Consider the following 27,923-nt stretch of genomic DNA (forward strand, 5'->3'; position numbering starts at 1 on the left):
AACTCTAACTTTTTATATAAATTTATTTTCCTTAATGATAACACTAAAATATTTTATGTATGGTTGATATTGTTGATATTTAAAATTCTATGCAAACATTTAATCAGAAGAAAAATGACACAAAATTCAATAGTATATAATATTTTACATAGTAAAACTCTAACCTTTTGTTCGGGAAATATCTCCAAGTTTTCGTTGTTTTATCATTATATTATTATTATAAGAAAATTGCAATCAATCTTATATTCCTCTTCAATGGTTCCAAAAATTCATAAATGAACAAGGAATTGTTGCAACAGTTTTGGTATTGGTTTTGGAAACTAAAGTTGTTAAGGTAAATGTAATAAAAAGTTAGGTGAATCTCATCATTATTTTTCTTTAAATTAATTTCTTGTCACATTAGTTTTGGTGACTACCATTGGGTTCGTTAAGGTAAATGTAATAAAAAAAATTAGGTGAATCTCGTCTTTATTTATCTTTAAATTAATTTTTTTTGTGACATTTAAGAGTGGACACTTTGGAAAAAATATTGACCTTTCCAAATTTGAAGGTACCAACTATGGAGGCTAGGATTGGAACCAAGGGTTTATGGAATTAGATTTTATATTTCCAATAAATGTTTTACATTGGGAAAACTATGTGAAAGAGAACATGAGTAATAAAGACTTCTTCCTATTCTACAAAAGCTATTAAGTGGCCAAGTCCACATGGGAGAGAAATCAATTATTAAGAAGATAGCATAATTGGAAAGAAATATTATGCCAAATTAATAATTAGAAATTATTATAATGGGAGAGAAATATTACGTTAAAAATTTATCTAGAGAGAAATACTAAGTTGGGTGAAAAGTAAAAGAAAGCACAAAAACTAGGACATTTCCAAGGAAAAGTCTCCTAGGAAGAGAGAAAAATACCACTAAGGAATACATAAGAAGTTGTTATTATTGGAGGTAAAAAGTCTCAGTTGAAGGGGAATTTTTTTATTGTAGTTAGTTGGTTGAGAGGAACGAGATTCATAGCAATGCTATTGTAGTTAGGAAATCTTAAATTTGCATTATTACTAGGGGTGAATGTTATGTGATATTTCTTATACTCTCTATGCATTCACCATTAATTATATATGGGTATGTCTAGTTAAAGACTAGAAAATAGATATACATTGATTTTTATAATTGATGATAGTGATTAATAATATATTGATATGGTTGTAGGAGATAAAAGTGAATGGATATTCATAATTAATCTAGTTAGGGGGGTAAAGAACGGATATAAATTGATGTTTGTGCATATTAAATATAATTATAACATACACATATAATATAGTTCCACAATTAGGTATAACATATATAAGGTTATTAGATTAATCTTTTATGCATATTTCGAATGGAATTTCCTTTCTAGAGAAGATATTGATTAACGCATAAAAAGGTATTTATGAAAATTGGGAGTAATGAATTAAAGTATGGGTTACAAGGAAATGATATTTATATGTTTAGACAACATAGACACTAAAAGGAAATTTGAACAAAATAATACCCCAACACGAAATACAAGGGTAATTTATTTTAAAACAATAAATTGACTTCTATAAATTGGAAAAATACTAATTATTTATTTTCCAATAATAAAACATGAAATGAACATCATAGCAATGGTAACTAACCAATATGCTATAATTACATTCCCAATTCATAAAATGAAAGATTGCAAAGTAATGAGAGATCTCGGTAGAGGTGATGATAGTGCTGTTACACTTCATATCAATAATATATTCTAACAAGTTGATGCAAAGAGTGCATATAATGAGGTAGATATAAAGGAATTATACATATTATTACCATACATATAGTGGAACTCATTCCCTATGTATGAAATCAATCGTAGTACTAAATATAATTTTTTCTCAAAGGAACAATTACTCAATACGCAACATACACCAAAATAAAATTCTATTAATAGGTAGAGAAATGGTTTAGGAGACCAAATACAAGGGAAAGTGGGAAAAACCTACTCTATAGAATTAAACGGGAACCAATGTACATAATATATTTATAAAAAAAAATTGAATATACAAAGTTTATGTGAGATTGGGCAAGTGTGGATCAGTGCAATTGATTAACCATGGACTTAAATAAAGCTACATTCAACATTAGTGAAGTCTTTAGGCACTGCATGGGTCAAACATATGTAACATAACTTTCGGGATGAAGCTTGAGCTCGCCCTTATATTGACAAGGATATGAATAGGTGTCACATAAATAAATTTCAAGTTACGTGTAAGGATTCACCAATAAGAAATTATTTCCTTTAGTATGAAAGATTACAATAAAAAGAATAATATATTTGGAATCAGTATGTGAAGTAAGAGGTACTTGGTAGAGAAGGGAAGCCAAGTAGTAAAATTTAACCTATGTGATGAAAATCACATAAAAGGTTAAACCCTTAAAGAGATGTCAAGTTATAAAATATAGAGTCAATAGTGAGTAATTGCAATAAAACCCTTCACCATTAGAAACTATTAAATATTAAAATCGGACATCTCGAATATAGACCAAAATTAAATCAAGGATTAAATATAATGGTTGGGATAAAACCTAGCTTGTTAACTATAGATACACCTTGAGCAGGCCATATTTTTTGTTCCAACTTTACAATACCAATTGACGAAAACCCCTTAATGGTTTAATTTCGAAATGATATACAGTCAAAGGAGAAATTCCATATTAAGAAGCAGTAGTAGAAATTAGGAAAATGGCAGGAGGGAATTACCTGTAGGGTTAAAGGTTAGGACCCATGGAGAATTTGTCTCTTAAATTCCTCTAGAAAAATTGAAGGAGAAATGAATTGGAAACATGGGAACTCAACAAAAAAAAATACATAAAGAAGATACAGGTATAAAATGAAATTAACCACGGTTAAAAAATAAGAACCCTAGAGATAGAGAAAAAAATACATGAACCAATGGGTAAACAAGAAAATTCTTTAAGTCCTCTAGGAATTTGATATCCACCTTAAAAAGGGTGAAACAAAGTCTCAGAATGGTGCATACGAAAATAAGATTATTTTCTTGTGTAACAAGAAGGTTGTAGCAATTAGAAATTACAATTGTGTATTATGAAAAGTCCCAAAATAAAAACACAGTGAAATAAGAGGAGAAATTTTAATCTACCTCTGTGAAATCAACAACGTGGGTGATGACACTTGACGAAGTGGAAGTCAAATACCCTAAAATTACAAATGGCCAAGGAAATCGAGAACACCTGCCATGGAAAAAAGGCAAGGTTTGAGACCCTTGTTTGGCTTCGCCAAATGAAAGAACCAGGTTAGTGGCGAAAAAATGACAAAAGAAAATGAGCAATAAACAAAAAACTTTACCTAGTTCTATTCCTTTCTCTTACTTTAGCCATTGAATTTCTGTGTTAAATCTTGGCCATGTAACATGAAAAACATGTGAATGTAGTGAGGTGGATCCATTAAAAACTGAAAGTGTTATTAATCACATGGAAGGATCTTTAACCCTTTTGGTTTCCAAAGTGAGTGAGTGCATTTATATGATTAATGAATAATGAAACCAAACATAAAGTGTAGCTTCAAATTAAAAATGGAATTAATGGGCGCATATGTATTAAGACAATATATACCTCAGATAAAAATTATAAAGAAATAAAATCTTAACTCAACACATGTGAACCATAAATGGTATATAAAGATCATAACCATGTAAATCTATCCCTAGATGAAAATACATCAATTAAGAATCACAGTAATCATGAAAAGAAAGTTAGTAGACACCAAGGAACCTATGGTAACTACATATAAGAAACAAGTTGTACAAATGCAATAGATAAAATTAAGAATCAAGGCTCCAATATTATTAAAAATTCCTTATGAAAGTGTTAATGAAGACATAAAATTTTGGAAAATGAAGGAGGAATACTATACTAAATCTCAAAAGTGTGAAGACTAATTTCTTAAGGGAATAATATGTTATTGATCTTGTAATTATATCAATGAGGACATTTTATTGGGTATTTGAGAAGGGTATGTTAGATATGGTATTGGAGTTGTACGTTCAAATTTGGAGGCCTAAGGCCTAAACCATATCTTTAATTTTGTACATTGGTTGTGTCTCATAAAACTAATTAAATTGTTACTATGATGGTGTTATGAAATAAAAATAAAATGATACAGAAATGACATGAACTTGAGATTAGATTTGGATTTAGTTGGGAGATGAAACTTCACCTCCACGAACCCAATTATTGGAAATAGCAAAAAACATGAGACAAGAATTGGCTAGTATCACCGCCAACAATGGAAATTTTTTAAAGGCAAGTGGAAAGTGGAAAAGTTCACTAAATGTTTGAATGAAAAGTAAAATCACAAACCTCTAGATACAGAGGCAGAGGAGGGCACATAAGACTCCTTAAAGAAAATAAATGCATATGATAGTGCTCGAAATGAGAATGACAAACCTTAATGAGGAAGAGTCACATATGACAACTTCAAGAATTTAGTGGATAGCGAAAATATATTCTTAGATTAGTTCACATTTATGCATGCATGTGTTAAGTAGTTGTTTGTAGAGAAGAAAATGATTGAAAATTTGTGGAAATATGCACCTGTTAAACTTACTAAAACTCAAAATTTTCTAATTGTTGCTAATTTTTATTATGAAACAACATACAACCATCTAATCAAAGACAACACATGTTAATTAATACACTATAAATTAGTATGTGAATATACACAAGGTATATAGGTAGACGTAATTCATGTTATCTATGTATGATTACCTATAATAGTAAATTAAATAGAAAAGGAAAGGCCATGGAAAGACTTAGAACTACATGAAAGGCTGTTAAGGATTTAAATGCAAGGATACCTATGTAAATAGGTGCAATTACAAGAAACCTTTTATAGTAGTATGTGATCTAATTTGCTACGAATTGTAGAAGTGTATAGAGGATATAGAAAACCTGATTATTGGTATGGAAAGCACATAATAGTGCCAAAGTACATAAGGAACTCAATGTTCCCTAAGAATTAGCTGCATAAATAGGAAACACACACACACATATGAAACTAAAACTACTCTTATATACTATTCTAAGCAACAGATGATAATATGAAAGAGAATGGAGTAATGGAAGATTGGGTAAGAAAAAACTAGCTATTAACACTAAGTAGTGTTGAGAGAATGTTTGAGTATACATTTTGGAAAAGTTAATTGTGAAGATACAAAGCAATAAACCTTTCTTCTATGTTTATATACTTACAAATATGTATATAGCATGAGAATAAATGTATACAATACATATACAACATTGGAGTAGGAAATCCAAAAGAAAATACTGAGCATAAGGAAAATAAAAATCCATACATATGATGATTGACTATATATAACAATTTTAATATCGATAAAAAAAATTGGGAATTTTCAAACTTTAGTTTTAAACTAGTTTATATATGTAATCAGAGTAGTTAATGGAATATTTTAATGAAATATGAATGTTACACCCCCTCCTACACCCATAGCCCCAACAAAGTTAGAATGAGGTAGTTGCTACGTAGATCCAACTCCTAACGTACAATTATGGGAACGAGACCTAAAGTTTTTGATGTTTTTCAACTTCCTTGAAAATCCATTATATAACATCATTGCATCGATCTTATCAAAATGATTCTAAAAATATAAATTTTTCGTCAATCCCATTTATGGATTGAGAGTTATGCCCTCTTAAATATAGACCCTTTTACTCTCTATATCATCTTGGCCTTCACATGGCAGACATCCAATAGGTCACATGGTGGGTGTTTAGGAAGTTCTCCCATCGTGGACAGGTCCATGTGGTAGGAAAATTAAACCACAAGTCGAAATTCAACATGTTTCCATCGACATGCATTTTATTTTCAATTTCGGGCTTGACGCCTGACCTCTGGCATAAGTCAGGATCAACTCTCCTCTTGGCATGGTAACGTGCTATGTTGGGGTTATCCTGACCCCTGATCTATCCGATCTCTCAACTCTATTCAAACTCCTAACCTCTACCATTTTCACAGTCGGGCTACCATATGTTGGGGTGGAGAGCCCCCAAGGTCCAAATTGCCTACCTCACCTCCCGAACTTTGACTTGTGGGTCCCTAAACTTAACTTTATGCCATATTTTAGAATTTTGGTAGGGTTCCAAAGACCAATTTATTTCAATATTATTTTTGGGTTTTTATTGAACTTTTCAAGAATTGGTTTCAACACTCACTTGACAATAATTTGAGGGAATCTTATGCATAAATTGGCCAACAATAACTCAATAGAATGCTGTAAAAAGACAACAATTCCAGGTGAAATTATTTCCTAAGGACACATGGAGTACGAGAAACTCCTTAAAAAAACAAAAACTTATTTTCCTTGACTCAATCATCCCTACCAACTAAACAATAAATGAAAAAGGATTTAGCATCACTTGAAACAATAAGGGTTAGTAATAACAGGTGTACAACAACCCATGATATGAATTTCTCATCCATTCAACATTCAATCGTCACAAGATGAGAATCACTCCATGGTGACCATTAGCTTCACTATACAATCATTTCACTAGTGAAACCCTACAAATATCATATGCAAATAAATAATTGCCATAGTATGCTAGCGTAAGGCCGTTAACCCGATGAAAACATTCATTCTCATCAATACATCCTCATAAGGATTATAACCATTAATCCAACATATGTGCACAAGTAGACCAAGGATTGTTAGGCAACCATTCCATATATCACTAATTCACACATTAACATTAATTACATACATGATTATGCATAAGAAGAACTTATCCTGGATTTGTATAGAAGATAGGCACTAACTTGGGGACTATAACTATCCACCCAACCATAGACAAGATGTATCCAAGCTACTTGTAGCTATCACGCCCGAGCTAGACGTCAAGGACTGAAGTTGTCTTGCACAAGGGAATAATTTCCACTGCCAAATGAAAGAGGGACTCCAAATATCCTCCTACCCCCACCCACCATCTGCTCAGTAGTAAACCAATTCACATGGAATCTAGAGCCCTACTAATTCCACCCTTTAGCTACCAAATAGCCACAAACACACTCTAGGGAATTGAGAGGCATTATCTCCACCCTAGCAGCGCGAAACATAGTTGTTCCACCCAATGAAGGGAATCTAGAAGTCATTGTCAAAACAAATGAGAGACAAGCAATGGAGTCCCAAGGCATCGTCAATAATGAATCCAGGACCTAAGCCTCTACCCCAGGTTCTCAACCGAATTTAGAGAAGGCCCTCTCCACCATCCATCACCCTTGGATATCTTGAGACTTAGCCTCACTTGAAGGAGATCTGTTTTCTCCTATTTCTCAACCAAAAGTATAATTTTATGTTTAGGGTGGTGAAGTAACCCAACGACCTCCAAATTGCTATACGTGCCACTAGTTATTCTAAAAATTAGGTGGTCTAGTCTTCTTTCTATTAACAACACATTTTGATTTATTTTTATGAGCATCTCCATCCACCACCAGTAAGACTCCTAGTATAATATCTCTCCAATGCATAAAAAAGCACACGAGTTGAGATACGCACTTGACATGTAATTTTTTGAGTAGAATTCAAACTAAGTGGGTTCATTCTTATTCTTTTGGTTATATTTTTTTTTATGTTTGTATATAGGCACTTCAAGTACCTACACATATCTTCACTTTGTTGCACCAAACATATTTAAGCGCTCATGTCTTCCTTCCTCTCTGTGTGTGTTATCACCACACTCTCCACTTGCCAACTCCTATGTATATGTCCCTTTTTCAACGCTGTGCTCCCACGACATCAACATATTATCTCCATAGATAATTGAGAATATTTAACTCCACCATGGCGGCATGGAACATAGTGGTTCCACCGAATGAAGGGATTAGAGAACTCACTATCAAACCAAATGAGAAACAAGAAATGGAGACCCAAATCTTCCTCAAGCAGGAATCCAAAGCCTAAGCCTTTACCCCAAGCTATCAAGGGAATCTGGAGAAGGCCCTCTCCACCCTCCATGCCCCTAGAATAAATTGAGACTTAGTGTCACTTGAAAGAAACTTGTTTTATCCTTTTTCTCAACCAAAAGTATAATTATATTATTAGGGTGGTGAAGGAATCCAACATCCACTACACTATTGTACATGCCAAAGGTTATCCTATGAATCAAATGCTCCTGTATTTCATCTGTTCATAACATATTGTCATTTATTCTAATGATCATCTTCATCGATCATGAAAAACACTCCTGATACACAAACATGAAATGTAATTTTTCAAGTAGAATTCAAACCCAATGAGCTCTTTCTTATTCTCTTGGTCATATTATTTGTTGTATATGCCTAGCTCCTTTAAGTACCTACATGTATCTTCACTATGATGCACCGAACATCTTCAAGAGCTCGTGTCTTCCTTTCTAGGAAAGTGACAGAAGATCCTCCCAGCCTGGACATTTGGTATGCATGCACCCCAGATCCGGAAGAAGGCATTTGATATGAATGCAGGTTAGCGCTCATGGCATGAGAGATACGTGGCTGTGTTGAGGCTTTTTTATATAATAGGTGTATCAGTGACCATTTCATGCAAAAATATTGCATATTTCTTAGATGTTAGCAGTTGAATGTGGTTGAATGCGTTCCCCGTTAACTCTTGTCCTTAGATCTAGGAGTTGAAGAGTGAGATAGCCATGTCAGTTTGAATGTTTACCGAAGGGCTAGGCTAAAGGAATGATTCCCCATTTTCAGGCTTACCGAGTGGGAATAGGAGTCAATCTGAGATTGCTTAAATCTCATCTCATAAATAAGACTACCCCCTGAGGCAACAGGAAGTATGGTGTAGGGACCCTAGTTTTCTCTCCCTTAAAGCCCTTTATAGATTTCGAGTTGGGAATAGAGCAGTGGCTTATTCAACGCTATATCACAATTCACTCATTCTCGGGCATAGTTGTTCACGAAACGTGGCATGGGACATCTCTCGGCGGTGGGAGTCACTTAGTTTATTAGAGTGTATAACGATTGTGTTCCCGATACAAATAATTAGGAACAAATGACTTATTTAATCTCAAGGTTTGTAAAACGTGAGTATGGACTAATAATAGAGGATTTTCTCCTTTTTCTTGCTCCAGGTTAAACTTAGTTCTGTCTGAGGTTATCGTTAAACATAACATATTACTCCAACTGTATTTTAGGTACCTAGTTTTCTATTGAACTCCTTTCATTCTATTGTAGGGTATGTCCGACCTGGAGATGATATTCACTGGCCTATTACGTTCATAGCCAAAGTATGGAATAGCTTTATCTTTGTTTATATGTTAGTTCTTAGTTGATTCGGTCAACACTCAACTCCATTGATTTATACAGTAGTGTTTACGGTGTATTTTTTATATTCAATATATATATATATATATACTATTAGTGTTTAAATTCACATATAAACATTGTATAGGTATCTTCTTTATAGCCATATAAACAAAAACACCAAAATGGTATTTTCTGAGTTTTCTATCTCTTGAGTTTTGTAAGTAAAAATGTTTTAAATTCCTGCCAATAATGCAAATATACTTCTTTTAGCTACTTTTCAAACTTAAATCTCTCTTTCTAATATGGCTTCTCAGTCTTTTTCTCATACAAGTTACATACCCCTTTTGAATGGACATCGACCTCCTTAGATTAGATTCAAGTAAGAGCATTGGAGATCTTTGATGTTGATGCTTGAGAAGAACCTCTGGCACTGACCTGACTTTTGGAATAGATTGGCGTTGCAATAAGGACTTTCAGGTTTGAAAGCAGAATTGGACATTGCTGGAACAAGAGAATTCGACAAGACAAAAAAGTCATTCTAAGTCTGAGGGAAGTAGTATGACAATTATTGCTAGCTCTGACTATGCCCAGCCAGGTCAAAAGCAAAAACCTATTTGTCAACCATCTAAGACCGGTTCTGCTTCTATGGCATCTTCTTATACTATTATCCCTGTCCATTAAGGTAGTTCAGGTTCAGTTCCTTTCCATTAATTCAATATCTATCGGTCCTGCAAAATCAACAGGAAGTTTTGCAGTTGCTTTAGCAGCTCTGGTAAAGGCGAAAAGTGCTATGGTTTGGTTGCATGAAAGAGAGGTCAACAATAGCTTTGACTCCGCTTTTCAAAGAACCTATGAGTCCAAAAACCGGTAATCCCACATTTCTGCTATGGGGTAATCCTGAAATACAAGATCAACCTTCTCGTTTTGGGACATCATTGGCTTCATTCCTATCCCAACTGTCGAATCCAAAGCTAAGCCTAAATTGTCACTCCGCCTTGAACTCGTTTGCAAACAATATTCAGGCTTTCTATGCAAAAGTGTTCAATGCAGGTGCAAGTGATATGCTAGTAATGAAATGTGTACACAATACACATAGAAATGGCCTGGATTACCTTAACCCCCATCAAATCAGCTTAGGTGATGGCCCAACAGATGTTGGGGATAAATTTAGTACACATAGGAGGGGTTTGGACACGTAAATCTAGAGGAACTGAATGTCAGGTCTCCCACATTTCTTTATGTATGTTATAACGCTTTAGCATTAATATAAAACTTAGAATACTAAGCTTCATTAACTTGCCATATAACCTATTGAACTTAGGATCTTACCAGCCATTCTGCGCATCTGTCTCTACATGCTGGCTGCCTAGAGCTGCTCAGGAACCTCCTTAGCATCGTTGTTCTCTTTTCACTGAAGTGATTGTGATTATCTCCACGCTTTGTCAATATGTCTGACATGCTCAGAAAACGCAGTCGAGATCTGGAGTGCCTGCCTGACTACACTGATGTCCAAGAGTGGAAACGCTTTCAGGTTGAAGAAATGGATCAGTTTCATCATCCTCTGCTGTTAGATAAAACCCTAGCAATAATAGAAGAAGAGTATGTTCCTAGCGAGGAGGCCGTAAATGAAGTCATGAGAAGGCTGGAGGAAGAAATTGGCATGACTTCTTATCTGCCCTCAAACCTTGGGGATGATTCAATGGCCTACGACAAGTCTAGAGGCCATGAAGGCCAAGAAACCCTAGCTTCAGACTCGGGGATTGATCTGATTTATCTGCGGAGGCTTCAGACGATGAGCTCGAAATTCCCCTGAGCCCCGTTCTGGACTTGAAGGATGAAGTCTGCCAATCCCCCAACAAACATCCAAGTGTTTGTTCAACAACTCGGATCTTGAATCCTTTGGTGAAAATTGGCACTTTGAGGACAGTTGCAGAGGTCGAAGGATTTTCTTGTACGAATTGCCCGAGAAATTCAACAAAGATGTCTTCAAACTGTGTAAGTTTGGGCTTGCAAAATGGCTCAACATATGTCTGAGATGCTCATAAAAATGCACCCGAGATCTCGAGTGCTGCCTACAACAATTCTAGAGGCCATCAAGGCCGAGAAACCCTAGCTTCACACTCAGGGATTGGTCTGATTTATCTGCTCGAGGCTTCAAGCAATGAGCTCGGAATTCCCCTGAGCCCCATTCTGGACTTGAAGGATGAAGTCTGCCAATCCCCCGACGAAACATCCGAGTGTTTTTTCAGCAACCCGGATCTTGAATCCTTTGGTGAAAATTGGCACTTTGAGGACAGTTGCAAAGGTCGAAGGATTTTCATGTACGAATTGCCAGAGAAATTCAACACAGATGTCTTCAAACTGTGCGAGTTTGGGCTTGCAAAATTATGTCTGAGATGCTCAGAAAACGCAGCTGAGATCTGGAGTGCCTACCCGACTACACTGATGTCCCGGAGTGGAAATGCTTCCATGTTGAAGAAATGGATCAGTTTCATCATCCTCTGCTGTTAGATAAAACCCTAGCAGCAGTAGAAGAAGAGTACGTTCCTAGCGAGGAGGCCGTAAATGAAGTCATGAGAAGGCTGGAGGGAGATTAATTCTATAGCTAGGGTGTCTATGGTTTCAGTGAGTTGAACCATTGTTACAGTATTTCTGTAAGTTCAGCCTGAGAATTTTCCACCCAGAGTGAGTTGAACCATTGTTACAGTATTTCTGAAGTTGTTGTGCTCTCATTTCTGAAGTTGAAGTCGTACATGTCTTATATTCTGTAGTTTCTAGAGCATTGACATAGCAGAGCTTGTCCTAATGGCTGGCTTTAGAAAGCGTAGCTGTAGAAGGCAGAAAAATCAGAATTGGGTATCTTGACACTATCGCCAGGTCCAACATCTTCGTGGTCGAGACCTTCCTGCGCAGGAGGGTAGCAAATGATTATGGATCAGCTAATATGGCGGAGGGTAGCAAATGACGATGGAGCGGTTAATACGGCAGAGGGTAGCAAATGTTTATTAATGAAGGGGATGATGGATCAGTTAATGCAACATTTTTATAACTGAGTTGACAACCAAATATTTCCAACTACCTTTGATCATTCAAACGCTGAATACATTTTAATCGTTTAACATATGTAAGATAAACTATGTATTGTGTTAAATTTAAGTTTATTTTTAAAACTAAAATTTTATTTATAATATTTGAATTTGACAAATATGTACCATTTCAATTTTAAAAAATGCAAAATCATAATTATTTAACAAATAAATACATAAAGGAAAATGAAAACAACTAAAAGTAATATAATCTGAATGCTAAAAGCTCAGAATTACCCTATGTTAATTTCTATAAATCACAGAAAATTATGTGCAAGCTGTAGATATCGATAGCGTGTATAGAGAACAAGTACAATGTTTAAAGGGGTAACGTATTGTTTCTTCCTTCGTTAGATCCACAACGGCACCGTGGGCCAATCCAACGGCGCAGAATAGCAGAAATATTGCCTTTTGCATGGATTGCATGTCTCAGTAGCAGTGCATGCATTTCCCACTAGGCCAGAGTAACCGCAATTACGTGTTATTGCGTTCGAATAGCTCAGTTCAGAGGGAATCGCTCTGGAATTATAGTGACCGCCATTACTGGTAAGCTGGAATTTCGCCAACTTCATTTTTTTTTTCACCTTGAGAGGCTGATTTGCCCATGTATTGCTTGAAAAAAACCTTGTTTTCCACGGTGACTACTGTAAATACTCTGTAAAGTTCTCATTTTACAGATTTTGCTATTTTTTGGTAGTCTGATATTCCTGTGAATGACAAAAGGTTCTTGATGTCAAGAAGTTAAGAAGTTGTGGAAACAGATTACGCGTTAATGTTGTTTACAGGGACATACACGTACAAATTCTCTTTAATGTAATGCGAGTGCCGATGGGTGTTGCATTTTATTCAATGGCTGTGCCTTTTCTGTTTCTTAAATATACATTATTTTGCATACATGATTAGGTTTGTTTCTGTGCAGTGGTTTAAATCACAAAAGGGAAAGAAGCTTGTTCACATTCTGCCTCCACTTTCTAAATGTTCCTTAGAAAACCAAGGCACAATTGGACAATCTCAAAACTTTGGACATGGTGGATCCGCTTTTTCGCTACATGGACCACGTGCAGTCCCTCAGACATCTGTTGAACGCGGCAAGCTTTGATCCGGCGGCTGTCCTACAGCAGTCCATCTGTTATGATCGGCGGTGCAGGCGGTCGCTCTCAGTATCCATGGAATATGCGGTGCAGATTTTCAGAGGCATTGTGTTGCCGCGGGAGTTGGAAAAGCCAGCGAGGACCTTCTCGGATTGGTAGCACAGAGACGACTTCCTCAGCTATGCTTTCAATACCCGGCCTCTACCCCGGAAGCCATGTCAGAGGCCCCTGGTGTTCCAGCACAACAATATTTATTATCAGCCTTCCACGAATACCGTTCTCAGCAACTATACGCGACAAGGGGAGGAAGAGAAGGAGAAGGCCATGCCCGTCTGCGGTGGCAGAAACAGAGTTCAGACTATTCAGGTGTCGAAGGATCGAGGAGATAATTCCTGGTTGAAGGTAATTTATTTTTTTTGAAAGGGTTTTTAGGGTTTAAAAATTTGTTCTCGAAGATATACTGACATATACTTGTATAGGTGATTTTAGGGTTTCCTATAATTTTTTGGTGCATATTTCCCCAGAGGTAAAGAAAAAATGCTGGAAATCTTAAGGAATCCCATGTAAGTGATGCAACTAGAGTCTTGGGTTTTATAGGATGCTTTAGTCAGAGTAGAAAACTCTTAATGCATGTAGATCCTTTTCAGAAATCTTAAAATATTGCTCATTTTTCAGCGGCTCATCCTCGTCTTGATAGAGATATGTATGACCGACTGAAATGGAGTTATAATAGTCTGCCTACGAAATTAAAGAATTGCTTTCTGTATTGTGCCATATTTCCACAAGATTGGAAAATGGATGGGCAACTATTGCAGAATATGTGGGTTGCAGAAGGGATTGTTAAGAGCAGAGAGGCGGGATATATAACAGACAGGGAGAACAATTGTATCAAGCTACTTGAAGATCATTGCTTGTTCAAGGTAGATCTCTGGTTTTTTCCCATTCCTCTCGACATTGTTTTTAGGAAATCTCTTACAGAAAAGTGTGCTAAGTTTATGTACTAGGTTCTAGTGGATTTTGTTTCTAGTTTTATCAACGGTTCCTAGGTTTTTTTTTTAAAACACTGCAAAATGTTTTTCTGTACCCTACAGTTCATCCATAGTCCTATGCACCAACCTACCCCTGTTCCTATGCAGAATCTGCATAATCTGGTATGGTATGCTACTCTATTCTAATTTCTAATTTTTCATGATAGTAGACAGACTCAGAAATAGCTTATGCACTGTTACTTTTCATGATATATGCAATTGTTTTTCTTACTAAACATGAAGTCATCACCTGTGCAGATAGTTGATGCTAGTTTATCCCTCATGGTCACGTGTGCAGATAGTTGATGCTAGTTGGTCCAGATAATTGGTAGAGCAATGAATTTACAGGCACCAAACTGCAGGTATGTTGGACAACTAATAACAATTTATTGCAAACTTATAAATATCAAAATTGATTATCATAACAAAGAATGCATGAAATCATCACAAAGATGCAGTTGTTTTTCTTACTAAGCATGAAATCATGAAATCATCACCTGTGCAGATAGTTGATGCTAGTTTATCCCTCATGGTCACCTGTGCAGATAGTTGATGCTAGTTGGTCCAGATAATTGGTGGAGCAATGAATTTACAGGCAGCAAACAAGCAATGAATTTACAGGCACCGAACAAGCAATGAATTTACAGGCACCGAACCGTCGGTATGCTTGACAACTAATAACAACATGCACCACGCTTGGCCGCTGGCAGCTGTTGCACCTGGCACCTCAACCTCAACATGCACCACATGCCAACTTCAATGCAACATCTCGCAACTAGGGGAACTTCGGGAACTTGCTTTAGCTTACCATTATAGCATTTAATATATGTTAAATTGTGAAACTAATGCTAGCATTAGTCTACTCTATGAAACAGAGTGAAAGGGAATCAGTGTTTGCAATCCAAATTCCTGGAATATGTTTTGCGAACTTGTTTGTCCAGGTCTCAACTGGTTTCCTTTGCAATAAGAGTGTTGTTCGATTTAGTGTACACTAGATAGCATGTATGTATTCATTGTGTACTAGTCCAAGGTTGGCTAAAAAGCTATCAAATGTATCATTTTCACTATATCTTGTGCTGTTTATTGTTTCGAAGATTAGATTTGCATGTGCTTTTGTTTTATCACTATCGAATTCAAGAGGCTCAAGTATTTTTTTTACTTTCATCGTGGTATTGGGAAATTAAATATGTAATTAGAATTTTCACACTTCCTACAACTTTTTGTGTGACAATGGTGTTGTAGAACTCTAAGTTCACTTGCAAGTAAGAGTGAATTAGTTGACAAGTAATTGTCAACGAATTGTTCGACTTCAATATTTGTATTTTGACTGTAGATTGGTGCAGATTTTATCCAAAGTAAGCCATGTTCATGTTCACTGCCCCGGTTTTGGAATTCAGTTACATAGAAGTGGTCAGTGAGCTCTCCATAATACTTGTGATCATGAGATATCAATTGATGTAATGCATCCCTCCTAGATCTATAGTAATGTACACAAGTAACAGGGTCGTTTCTTATTAATGAGCTAGGTTCATTTTCATCAAGTTCACCTGTATTTGGTCTTCTAGTGTTTTGTTTTATGTCTCTCAATGCATGCATTAAAGGATCCCAAAGATGCTCCGCACAACTAAAGGAAACAAAGAAAGTGGGCGGCCCTAGTTTTCGTATCATTGCATAGAGTTTGTTCCGTATTCGCTGGTGGTAGTCAGGTGAGGTACGAATTGTTTTTAGGTCCATCTACCCAATGTCAGAATTTAAAATACGATCTAGGTTTGGTTTTGACTTAACGTCTTTTGAAACTAGTTTTCTACCTTTCAACTGTCCTTTTCTAATTCTAATCCACATTGTATTCAACACCTGATTGATGATAATGCGAATTGCTTTATAGAACAGGTTTGTAGTATGATAAGCAAAATCATGGTTTTTATGCAGCACTTCCCAGTGGAAAATCTTTTGATATGTAAAGTTTTTGGAGATGTCAGTTGGGCGTTTGTTGCCATAGAAAAGCGATGGGAAACTCATTTCTTCTAAGTACTTATCTTTGAAGATTCCCAATGGCATGTATCTGGCAGTAGGTGCAATGTTAATTTGTTTATTTACAAGGTCATGGACAGTGTGTGCATCAATGAATCCATGGACCAATGTTTTTGTCATTGGTTCATCGTTGTCTTGGTTATCGTGTTCGCTATCTTCAGCGTCACTTGAACTTTGATATGCCTCTTGGTTTTGTAGGAATGCCTCTTTCCAATTGTCATTTATGGTAGCGTTCTCGAGCTTGTAAAGAATCCTTTTGCATAATTATTTTAATGCTTTCATCACTTTGTGAACTCGAACTCGACCAAATGCATAAGCAGTTTTGAATCTTAAACTCTTTTTGAGAACAACAGCAACCGTGTCAGTGTCTTTTATAGTTCGAGGCAATGCAGATTGAATTTTGGAAACGTTAGTGGGGACATTGATGACTCCTCCAGTTAAGCCTAGTTGCGACTTCTTATGTCGATGACCCATTTCTTTTATTTGCAATAAGGGCAATCTTAATGCAACTAGTCTTTCTTCTAGTTCAGTGAGTTTTGTGAGTGTTCTAGTGCCATTGTTTCTTCTTATCTGTTCAGGAACTGCATATTTAGCAATTGTTTCATGTTCAATTGCTTTTTTGCAATGTTTACAAATGTAGCAATTTTCAACACGAGATTTAACATTCTCGAAACTAGTTGATAGTTTCCAAATCTTATTTTTTTTTGCTTGACATTCTTGTTTCACAAAGCAGATGTCTCTTTTGAAAAATGTTGTTTCACATGATGAACAATTGAAAATAGGTGTTTCAGTTACTTGTCTTTGATATATTTGATCAAACTCTGATAATTTTGTTAATTTGTTCATTGATCTTGATTGAATCGATAGGTCGGATTTTCCTGATTTCTTTGATTGTGCTGAACGATCCTTTGATGTTGTTGCAAATCGATTGTAGTCCATGTTTTCTATGACTATTTCTTGTTTCATTGTTGTTGTGTTGAATGCAAGTCTTATTTTCTGCGTTTTTGATTTTGTCCGGATAATGCCTTTAAGCAAACGCAAAGATAAGCTTTTTGTCTCTTTGCCTAATGGACAAGGGATTACAATTTATGTTTGTGCGTTGTTTCTAATATGTTTTTTCAAGTTTCTAAGTGATCGAAATCTCAGTGTCTCAGATTTTACTTGGTTCGTTGATTGTGCTGATAGATCCTTTGATCTTGTTGTAGATGGATTGTAGTCCACGTCTTCTATGACTATTTCTTGTTTCATTATTGTTGTGTTGAATGCAAGTCTTATTTTCTGTGTTTTCAAATTTTTCTGAATAATGCCTTTAAGCAAATGCAAAGATAGACTTTTTGACTGTTTGTCTAATGGACAAGAAGTCACAATTTATGTTTGTCCGTTGCTTCTAATATGTTATTTCAAGTTTCTAAGTGATCGAAATCTCAGTGTTTCACTAACATCTTCTGTGTGCGGTGTGTCACAAACATCTTCTGTGTTGTCTAGAACTACTTGTTGTTCCATTGTACTTTTGTTATATTGAATGCCTATGTTTTGCCTTTTCAAATTTTTCTGAGCAATGTCCTTAAGCACATGCAAAGATAAACTTATCTTGTGCTTGTTTAAATGACAGTCACTAACAGCTTCTATGTTTTCTAGAACGACTTGTTGTTTCATTGTAACTTTGTTATACTCAATGCCTATTTTTTGTTTTTTCAGATTGTGTGGAGCAATGTCCTTAAGCACATGAGAAGATACACTTCTCTTGTGCTTGTTTAAGTGACAAGGTGGTTTTAATTGAGCTTCAATTGATTAACATTTTGTCTCAGGTTGTGATTCAGTATTGTTCTTTGAGGTATCGGTTTGTTGTTGGAAGGTACAACCAATTGTAGGCTACCTATGAACCAAAGGCTCGAAGTTCCCATTCAGAGGATCCTCATCATGGAACAATATGTCACGAGTATTCATTGTAACACTTGAATTGAAGTGAAAATACACTCTCATATTTGTTTTGGACCGAACCCTAATTGGAATTTTCAACCAGTTTGACAGCTAATGGATGCAGAAAATATCTCCCCATACACCTCTAGATGCTAGGGGTATATTGTTTGAGGCAGATCTAGCCATTTTGTCTAAATAGATTTCACGGTTGCTAATGTTATGCATTTCTTTAAGTGAGGCTTCATGCAGTTCATGTTCATAAGACAAAATTGCCTCACTATAGGAATAAACATATTCTAAAATGGAAATTGAGACGGTTTTCAATATTGGTAGTATTTTCTTTTCCAACCTGACCTTAAGTTTCCTCTTGTCTAAAAAGAATTGAGCTACAGCTCCTAAAATACTTATATGATAGTACACCATGACTCATGGTTATGCTGCTTGATCTTTTCATATTATGCTTGTAGCCCTACACATTTGCAGTTATTTAGATTCACATAAAATTGAGTTTATCTGGGCAAGTAATTGATTTCTTAGTTTATCTTCTTTGATATTCTTGTTGTTAACTATTAATGTGATTGAATAAGCTTAAGTCTGAAACTCTTTTACTAATGATTTGAATTGGCCATGATAAAAAAACTTCCTTCCCCATATGTTTCCAATAGTTAAGCAGACTATTGATAAGTTCGTTCTTCTTTATCTAGTTAGATCCTAGACTGGGTTTTTTAATATGATAGGAACATCTCAACTATAGACCCAATTGGCCTGTCCTTGAAAATTGTATGAATCCTGTGTGTTTTCTTACAGTGGAGTAACTCAATGCATGGGGAAAAGGAAAAGTATATCAAAGAGGGATGGGGAGTGCATGTCAAAAAGATGGTGTGCTCGGGTGATCTCTCTCAACAGAACAACAAAAAAGCAAATAAAGGACCATTAGATATCACGCTGTGAGTTTCTTCCTTCCCTTCGTTAAGTATTATGTTCAATACCTTGAATGCAATATTTGGATGTTGAATATTTCCTGCTGTAGGACTTTAATTTCTGCCCTTTGGGGTCATGATTTCATGTTAACGGGTACTCAGCCGGAATTGATATTGAATCACCAGCTATAGAATCAAACCCAGACAACCTGTGTTACATTTTCAAGCTTGAAACTTGCATCCTATGACTGTATTAAAGCTTAGATGCTTTCGCTTCAGCACAAGTAATTAGACACTAACAACTAACTGAGTATTCAATATGTCTGAGATACTCAGAAAATGCATCCAAGATCTGGAGTGCCTGCCCGGCTACACTGATGTCCGGGAGTGGAAACGCTTCCAGGTTGAAGAAATGGATCAGCTTCATCATCCTCTGTTGTTAGATAAAACCCTAGCAGCAGTAGAAGAAGAGTAGGTTCCTAGCGAGGAGGCCATAAATGAAGTCATGAGAAGTCTGGAGGAAGAAATTGGCGTGACTTCTTATCCGTCCTCAAACCTTCGGGATGATTCAACGGCCTATGACAAGTCTAGAGGCCATGAAGGCCGAGAAACCCTAGCTTCAGACTCGGGGATTGATCTGATTTATCTGCTGGAGGCTTCAGACGATGAGCTCGGAATTCCTCTAAGCCCCGTTCTGGTCTTGAAGGTTGAAGTCTGCCAATCCCCCAACGAAACAACAACCCAAATCTTGAATCCTTTGGTGAAAATTGGCACTTTGAGGACAGTTACAGAGGTCTAAGGATTTTCATGTACGAATTTCCTGAGAAATTCAACACAGATGTCTTCAAACGTGACCGTGCCTTTCTAGACGTGATGCTTCTCACAACGAGGGTTTTAACTCACCTCTGCGATGGCACAATCCCCGGTACATGGATTTGGCTGAAAAGTATTTGCAAGGGTTGGAAAAGATTTCTCATAGGCACGCATCTACCTGTCTTCGTGGTGGTTATAGCACAGCCACAGCTGCACAGCTACAGCCCCTGCATGCAGAACAGCTACCTACAAATACGCCTGCCTGCAAATATGCTCGAATCAAAATTGTAAAGACTCCATCAAAATTCCAAACACTCCAAACTAATTCTAGGAAACGCTAACATTAATACCCGAATTCCTCTGATGGTCATCAATAACATACACGCCTATTTCCCTTAGCCTAAGCTCTGGCCTCTCCCGCCTCGAGAAGAGGCCAAATAAGATGGCAGTCGAGAGCACCTTGGTGATCCTAGCGGGAGAGGCCAGAGCTTAGGCTAAGGGAAATAGGTTTGTATATTATTGCTGACCATCAGAGGAACTCAGGTATTAATGTTAGCCTTTCTTAGCATTAGTTTGGACTGTTTGGAATTTTAATTGAGTCTTTACAATTTTGATTCGAGTGTATTTGCAGGCAGGTGTTCTGCATGTAGGGGCTGGAGCTGTGCAGCTGTGGTCGTGCTATAACCACCACGAAGACAGGCAGGTGCGTGCCTATGAGAAATATTTTTCAAATCGTCAAGCAGGGTTGGGCTGGCTCCTCATCACGCTAGTGTTGGGCTTGCTCCTGGTGAAGCGCTTGAAATCTGACTATCTGTTGATGTGAGCTAAGCCAATGCCTTGTTCAAGTAATAGATCTGGTTACCCTGATCCCATAGCCCGCTACTTCCCTTTGTACGGCTCCAGATTCACCACCATCACTTACAGCATATCCACGCACAGATAAAGATCCATATCCATATCCTACAAGGACATATTCTGTCCCGGTTGTGGTAGACAGGTCAGAATGGATTGGCAAAGTACCTACTGTTCTTGTTGCAAACTCAATTTCCATTATGAAACAAAAAACTTACCCTTGTGCAGGTTGTGTAGGCTGGCTAGATTGATGGCTTGAAGAACATGGTCCTTGCTCCTTCCACCATGAATTATCAATACTTTCACCTGAAACCTCTTGATTTCATACCTACGTTGATTCACGGGCAATATTGCACACTTTGCATGCACTGCTTCACTTGTCCTCACTTCAAGGCAATATTACACTACTCTTCACTCAGTAAGCAGTAATAGAGCTTAACATTCCCATCATTGAACGCATTGCAAAACTGTAATTTCTTGATTTAATGGTCGCAGGTCAGTCATCGGTAGGTATCGCTCTGATTTTGCAGTCGAAAGAAGCTATTTATGGTATTACTGCTTGCAATCCAGATTACGATGTGCAGGAATCAGATGGTTACATGATGCATCAAGTCCAAGATATTGGTAATACTGGTACAACAACACCAGATTTAACTCTTCAAACTAGAGTTGATGCACTTCCTAACTACAGGAGGTGAAAAGAAGCACAAGAAAATGTATTGGATGAGCAGGATGAAACAGAGAGAATTGATACAGCTTTACCTTTGCTAAATCTCCTCCACTTCTTGTCGGAGTGCCTGCAACATGTAAGCATCCCAATCGAACTTAGTATCTATTAAAAAGTGAACATCTGGGTTAAACTTAGATGCCGCTCCCATTTGGTTTTATTTTGACATTGTTGCAGCTGATGACACCTTCGGGGCGCATACTGAGCCTCCATGGGCGTCGCTGGTGCAACAGACGACACCTTCGTTGCGGGTACTGAGGCTTCAAGGCCACACATATTCCTTCTCATTTCCGAAGTTCAGGAAGTGGGAGGCCGTTCCCTAGAGTACAAGCTGAGCGTCAAGAGCAAGCAAGACAACATCTGTCAAAATGCATGTAAGCGAAGTTGTTATTATAAATAATTGAAACTTACTTTTATATTATATATTAAATTGTTTATAAAATTTTGTTTTCCCCTTTTTCATATATTTTCATTGTTCGAGTGTTATAATGCTACTCCTTGCGTCCTTTCTCATAACAGGTTTATGCACGATTTCTTCCCTTCTAAAAGGCCTCTTCCTCCTTTACTAAATCGGGTGTGGTTTCATCAATTTTTTGCACAAAATCCCTAAGGTTCTCTTAATTTTTTCGAGGGTTGGCTTATCGGGTGTGGTTTCATCAATTTTCTCCACAAAATCCCTGAGGTTCTCTTAATTTTTTCGAGGGTTGGGTTTTTATAGTGTTATATACGGTTAATATGAGGGAAGGGCCAGAGGAAGATTTGTCCTATATTAAATTTATGCCAAATTGTTTTCACGAGGCTCCTTCAGGCACTATGCAAGGTAATGCAAGTCGACATTTTATTTAGTTTTTGCTGAGACTTACGTTTTCCAATTTCATTAACTAGCAACTTTGCCTGTCTTAGTTGCAAACAGGGTTGTTGCGGCACTCATGTCGTTCTTGGTGATGCCCAATATGACGCTAAGTGCCTCCTTTGAGGTATTGGTTTCTAATGTCATATGTTCCATACTGATTCTATAAAATATTATCTCTGATCAGGTTCTTGTTTCGAGCAAGGCTTACATCGAGGTAATGATTCGCGCTTCCTGCTTACTCAGCTTCTAGTTCCGCCGTTGGTTTTTATTGCCCGGATGCCATGGCACCCCAAACTCTAGGTGCTGAACATTTCTTGAGCTTTGTGGTGACGTTTAGACTTAAATGATTATTGTAATTTGTTTTTTCATGACGACAACCTCATCAATAACAATTGGGTTTTTTTTTTTTACTTAACAGTTTCCACTTATTGTAAGAGTCTGAATCGGATTTGGGCTATGACCCTCTTGGAAACATTCGTTTCCTGAACACCCATTTTTGGTTCTTCTTTTCAGCTTCTAAAACGTTTTTAGTTTATATTATAATTCTCAGATTTCCGAGTTTGCTACTTGTTTACTTAAGATAACAAAATAAATTCTTCTCAAGCTGTCGAATGGTGTTTCTGAACATATTATAATAGTCCTAAAAGTCTAAATATTTATTTCCTTTTAGCAGTGCAATTATTTCTGCCAAGAAATTTGTCTCCTAATTTATTCTAGTTCTTTTATGTATCAGAAGATTGTGTTAAAATGATATTTTCCATTCACATTATGTTCTCTAGCAACACTAGCCCATAACCGTTCTCAGCTATCATCCATGACTGGCTATGAGAATAAATCTGGGTCATAGTTGTTTGAGCTATTAGGAATATTTACAAGATATCATCTTTATTTGTTTTATATACTTTGATTTTCCATTCAAGAAAGAAAATATTTAACTCTACTGTCACAACGTTTATATGTAATCTCCATTTTATGAGTATGTGGTTACCTTGATTATTTTATCTGGAAAGCAACAGACAAAGATCCTTGTCTAGTTTTCTCGTATTACTAGTTTACTAAATTCTATAATTTACAATGTAAATATATAGTTGTATTTTACTTCCTTCGCCAGCGGTACTATACAGAGATAATCACAGGAAATAGTATCCCTGCTTCTACAACAATAATATTTACAAAAGACATTCAAATAAAGTGTACATACATATGTATTGATTATTTAGAATACTATGATCACATTTCTGTGTTTGTTACTTGTTACTAACCATGCTTTATTCCATAAGTAGTGGGTACTCAGCTTCTCCATTGCTTGTACTTAACTTACTTACTGTGATGTGCTTTGGTAATGATTCGCGCTTCCTGCTTACTCAGCTTCTAGTTCCGCCGTTGGTTTCTCGTATTGTTCGGATGCCATGGCACCCCAAACTCCAGGTGTTGAACATTTCTTGAGCTTTGTGGCGAGGTTTAGACTTAAATGATTGTTGTAATCTATTTTTTCATGACGACAACCTCATCATGTTCTGTAATAATTGTGGTTTTGTTTTTAGTTAATAGTTTCCACTTATTGTAAGAGTCTGAACCGGATTTGGGCCATGACCCTCTTGGAAACATTCGTTTCCTGAACACCCATTTTGGGTTCTTATTTTCAGCTTCTAAAACGTTTTTAGTTTATATTATAATGCTCAAATTTCCCAGTTTGCTACTTATTTACTTAAGATAACAAAAGAAAGTCTTCTCAAGCTGTCGAATGGTGTTTCTCAACATATTATAATAGTCCTAAAAGTGTAAATATTTATTTCCTTTTAGCAGTGCAAGTATTTCTGCCAAGAAATTTGTCTCCTAATTTATTCTAGTTCTTTTATGTATCAAAAGATTGTGTTAAAATGATATTTTCCATTCACATTATGTTCTCCACCAACACTAGCCCATAACCATTCTCAGCTATCATCCATGACTGGCTATGAGAATAAATCTGGGTCATAGTTGTTTGAGCTATTAGGAAGATTTACAAGATATCATCTTTATTTGTTTTATATACTTTGATTTTCCATTCAAGAAAGCAAATAGTTAACTCTATTGTCACAACATTTATATGTAATATCCATTTTATGAGTATGTGGTTACCTTGACTATTTTATCTGAAAAGTAACAGACAAAGATCCTTGTCTAGTTTTCTCGTATTACTAGTTTACTGAATTCTATAATTTACAATGTAAATATATAGTTGTATTTTACTTCCGTCGCCAGCGGTACTATACAGAGATAATCACAGGAAATAGTATCCCTGCTTCTACAACAATAGTATTTACAAAATACATTCAAATAAAGTGTACATACATATGTATTGATTATTTAGAATACTATGATCACCTTGCTGTGTTTGTTACTTGTTACTAACCATGCTTTATTCCATAAGTAGTGGGTACTTAGCTTCTCCATTGCTTGTACATAGCTTACTTACTGTGATGTGCTTTGATTACAGATATGCTTATGATATACTTGGTATACTATGTTCAATATATAAAATGTGCATGCTTAAGACTAGTAGGTGTTATGATCAGTTGTAAACTAATCCCATACAAATTACTATGATCTAACTTCGTGAGCTAAGCTGTGATAGAATAAAGCGGAGTGTTACTTACTTGATTACCATTAGTATCCATGTTTCACTATGATTACCCTAATAGGGCTAAGCTTGAACACTATAAATGAGCTATCACTATTACATTGTGTGAATAGTAGTACCCATGAAGCTTAGAGCTTAGAGTATAGATAGCGTAAACCTTTACATCATAGGATAAGCAATGGTATTCAAGCTATTAGTAACACATAACTATCACCTCTTATAAGCACTGAGATAATAGATAGCAAGTTACTATGAAATCCATGGACAGTTTAATGAGTGTCATATCATACATAAAAGCTTATACAATACATGATGACCTATTAGTGTTCACATAAAAGCTTGCAAGTTAAAGCAATGTGATTACAAGATTCAGAGTGATACAAATGTTATGGATATGTAGTAGGCATATTCCAGTTTATTGGGTTCCACTTCAGTTTCAACGCTTTACTCCAAGTTTCAACTTGTGTTACATAATTAGTGCGAATTTCCTCTTGTATTCATTGTCAATACAGGTGCAGGTGCATTCTCAGGCTGAACTTAATGCAGGTCAGCAATTAAACAAGAAAATCATGACTTATGTTTCTGAATTTTCTTAGGCATATTGCATTTGTACAAAAGTTGATCAAGTAGCAACTTTATTAACAAGGAAACACTCAGTTAATCTCACTTTAAAGAGACTTCAATTCTAAAGGTCATGTCTCTACTTGTGACAAATGTTTGGTTGTCACCTTATGTAATTTTGATGACTGATTGAGTCTACTAAAAGACTAACATTATCATTACATAAATCTAATACAAGTTTGCAACATTTTGATCTTTCCTTGCAATGATTGTGCAGTGGCATCTTTACATTGTTTCTAGCACATAAGCTTTGATTTTGTTATTGGCAGTATTCCTAGCATCCTGGTGATGCCTTTTGTGCCTTGATTTTCTAACTTCCTTGTGATTATGGGAGGTCTGATATACTGCTTCTAGGATATGATATAAGTTTGCAGAGGTTTGATTTCACTCTACAGTGGTGTTCTTAAAATCATTATTTGCATAAATCTCTTCCCTTTGCCTTGAGGATAGCCTAGATTTATCATTTGCATTATTGGGCTTGCATTGCTTGGCTTTCCTTACAGTTTTTGAAGGAATTTTACGTTAAATTAGAAGTCTGACATATGCATCATTAAATCTGATCATTAATAAAGCAGTGGTAAAAATTGGATTCTAGAAGACTGTTGTTCTTGAACTTTGTGGGTATCTTCTACTATATTGTTGTTTTTGCACTTTGTGGGTAAGTGGGGATTGAAGCCCTCTACAACCGTTGTTTGAATTTCTGCAATGTAATTGATATTTTTCTAATGTCTCACAGAAACGAAATGAATGACCATAATGACTTCTACCATCTTCTGGCAGGTTGTTGTTCTTGCACTTTGTGGGTATATTATGCCAGATTGTTGTTCTTTCACTTTGTGGGTAAGTGGTGAGTGAAGGACTCTACAACTGTTGTTTAAATTTTTGAAAAATGTAATTCATGTGTTTCTAATGTCTCACAATGTCCCATAGAAACAAACAACTGGTAATGACTTCTACATTTCGTGGCAGATTGTTGTTCATGCACTTCGTGGGCATCTTCTAGAAAATTGTTGTTCTTGCAGAATGTTGCTTGATCATCTCACTAATCTTGGAATACCCATTGCCTTAAATATAAATGCAGCACAACTCTGTTTTAGAAATTCGACTTTGCAAGCCTCGTATATTCTTCCTCAACATTGACATTATTTACTTCTGCAGTCACGGTTCTCAATTTGTAATGGCCACAACATTCAGGTACTCATGCTTTTATATATAGATATAAATCACTAAACCCAGGAACAAGAATACTTCATTCTACCATCTTAATGGCCCCCTCATTATTAGAAAAAAAGAAAAGAAAAACTAATGATATATGTAGGTACAGGAGGTTTCAAACACAGAGAAATAACACTCCCTCGTACATCTAGTTATTGATCTCAGGTATTATATAAGGCCATTCTCAGAAAAAAAAAAAACTAATAATACATAAAGGCCTCATACATCTACTTACAGAAGGCCTCATACCTATAGAAGGCCATTGTCAGAAAAAAAAAAACTAATGATACATATGTAGGAACACGAGGTTTCATCCACAAAGAGGTGACATTGGCCTCATACATTTGCTTATGGCTATGAGATATCACATAAGGACATTGTCATCTCTTCTGCAGAAGAAACAAAGCATGCCCTTTACCTTTTCATGAAAATGGACATCACCCTTTTCATATTTATAAGTAAAAAAAATTGTAGATGATAAAGTAGTTTCAGTGTGAAACTCAGTTGTCTGAATTTATTAGTCTTCTGAATATCTCCACGGAAAATCAATTCGTGGAAATATTTACGAGTAACAAACAATTCGTGGAAAATATTTACAACTAAAGTGAATGCGTGAAGCTCAGGACTGACCGAAAATGATACACATGAAAATAGTTCCAAACCAGTGTCTGTCATTTGACAAATGAAATGCGTTGAATTCACTGTATAAATAAATTGTTATTTCTAGATTATAATGACATTTAATCTTATTAATGACGAATTAAAATGTAATGGTAAGACTTAATTATTTTAGATGTGAACAACA

The 27,923-nt window shown here is 36.0% G+C and overlaps 1 protein-coding gene across 3 annotated transcripts; it reads left to right on the forward strand.

The window, feature by feature from the left end:
* Positions 1-13,609: 13,609 nt before the first annotated feature.
* Positions 13,610-14,888, forward strand: LOC149192885 (putative disease resistance protein At4g27220). Of its 3 annotated transcripts, none has more exons than XM_089406487.1 (5): positions 13,610-13,917; positions 13,995-14,078; positions 14,191-14,435; positions 14,607-14,666; positions 14,802-14,888. In XM_089406487.1, exons 3-5 carry the CDS (start codon positions 14,217-14,219, stop codon positions 14,847-14,849), a joined length of 327 nt encoding a protein of 108 aa, XP_089262613.1. In that variant the 5' UTR covers positions 13,610-13,917; positions 13,995-14,078; positions 14,191-14,216; the 3' UTR covers positions 14,850-14,888. The 3 variants fall into 3 exon arrangements, with proteins under 3 accessions (XP_089262613.1, XP_089262614.1, XP_089262615.1); XM_089406488.1 differs by having other exon boundaries at positions 14,005-14,078; XM_089406489.1 differs by lacking the exon at positions 13,995-14,078.
* Positions 14,889-27,923: the final 13,035 nt, after the last annotated feature.

This window comes from Pinus tabuliformis, chromosome 2_2 (assembly GCF_031772625.1).
Source record: "Pinus tabuliformis cultivar Carrire ecotype Pingquan chromosome 2_2, CPIR1, whole genome shotgun sequence".
NCBI lineage: Eukaryota > Viridiplantae > Streptophyta > Pinopsida > Pinales > Pinaceae > Pinus > Pinus tabuliformis.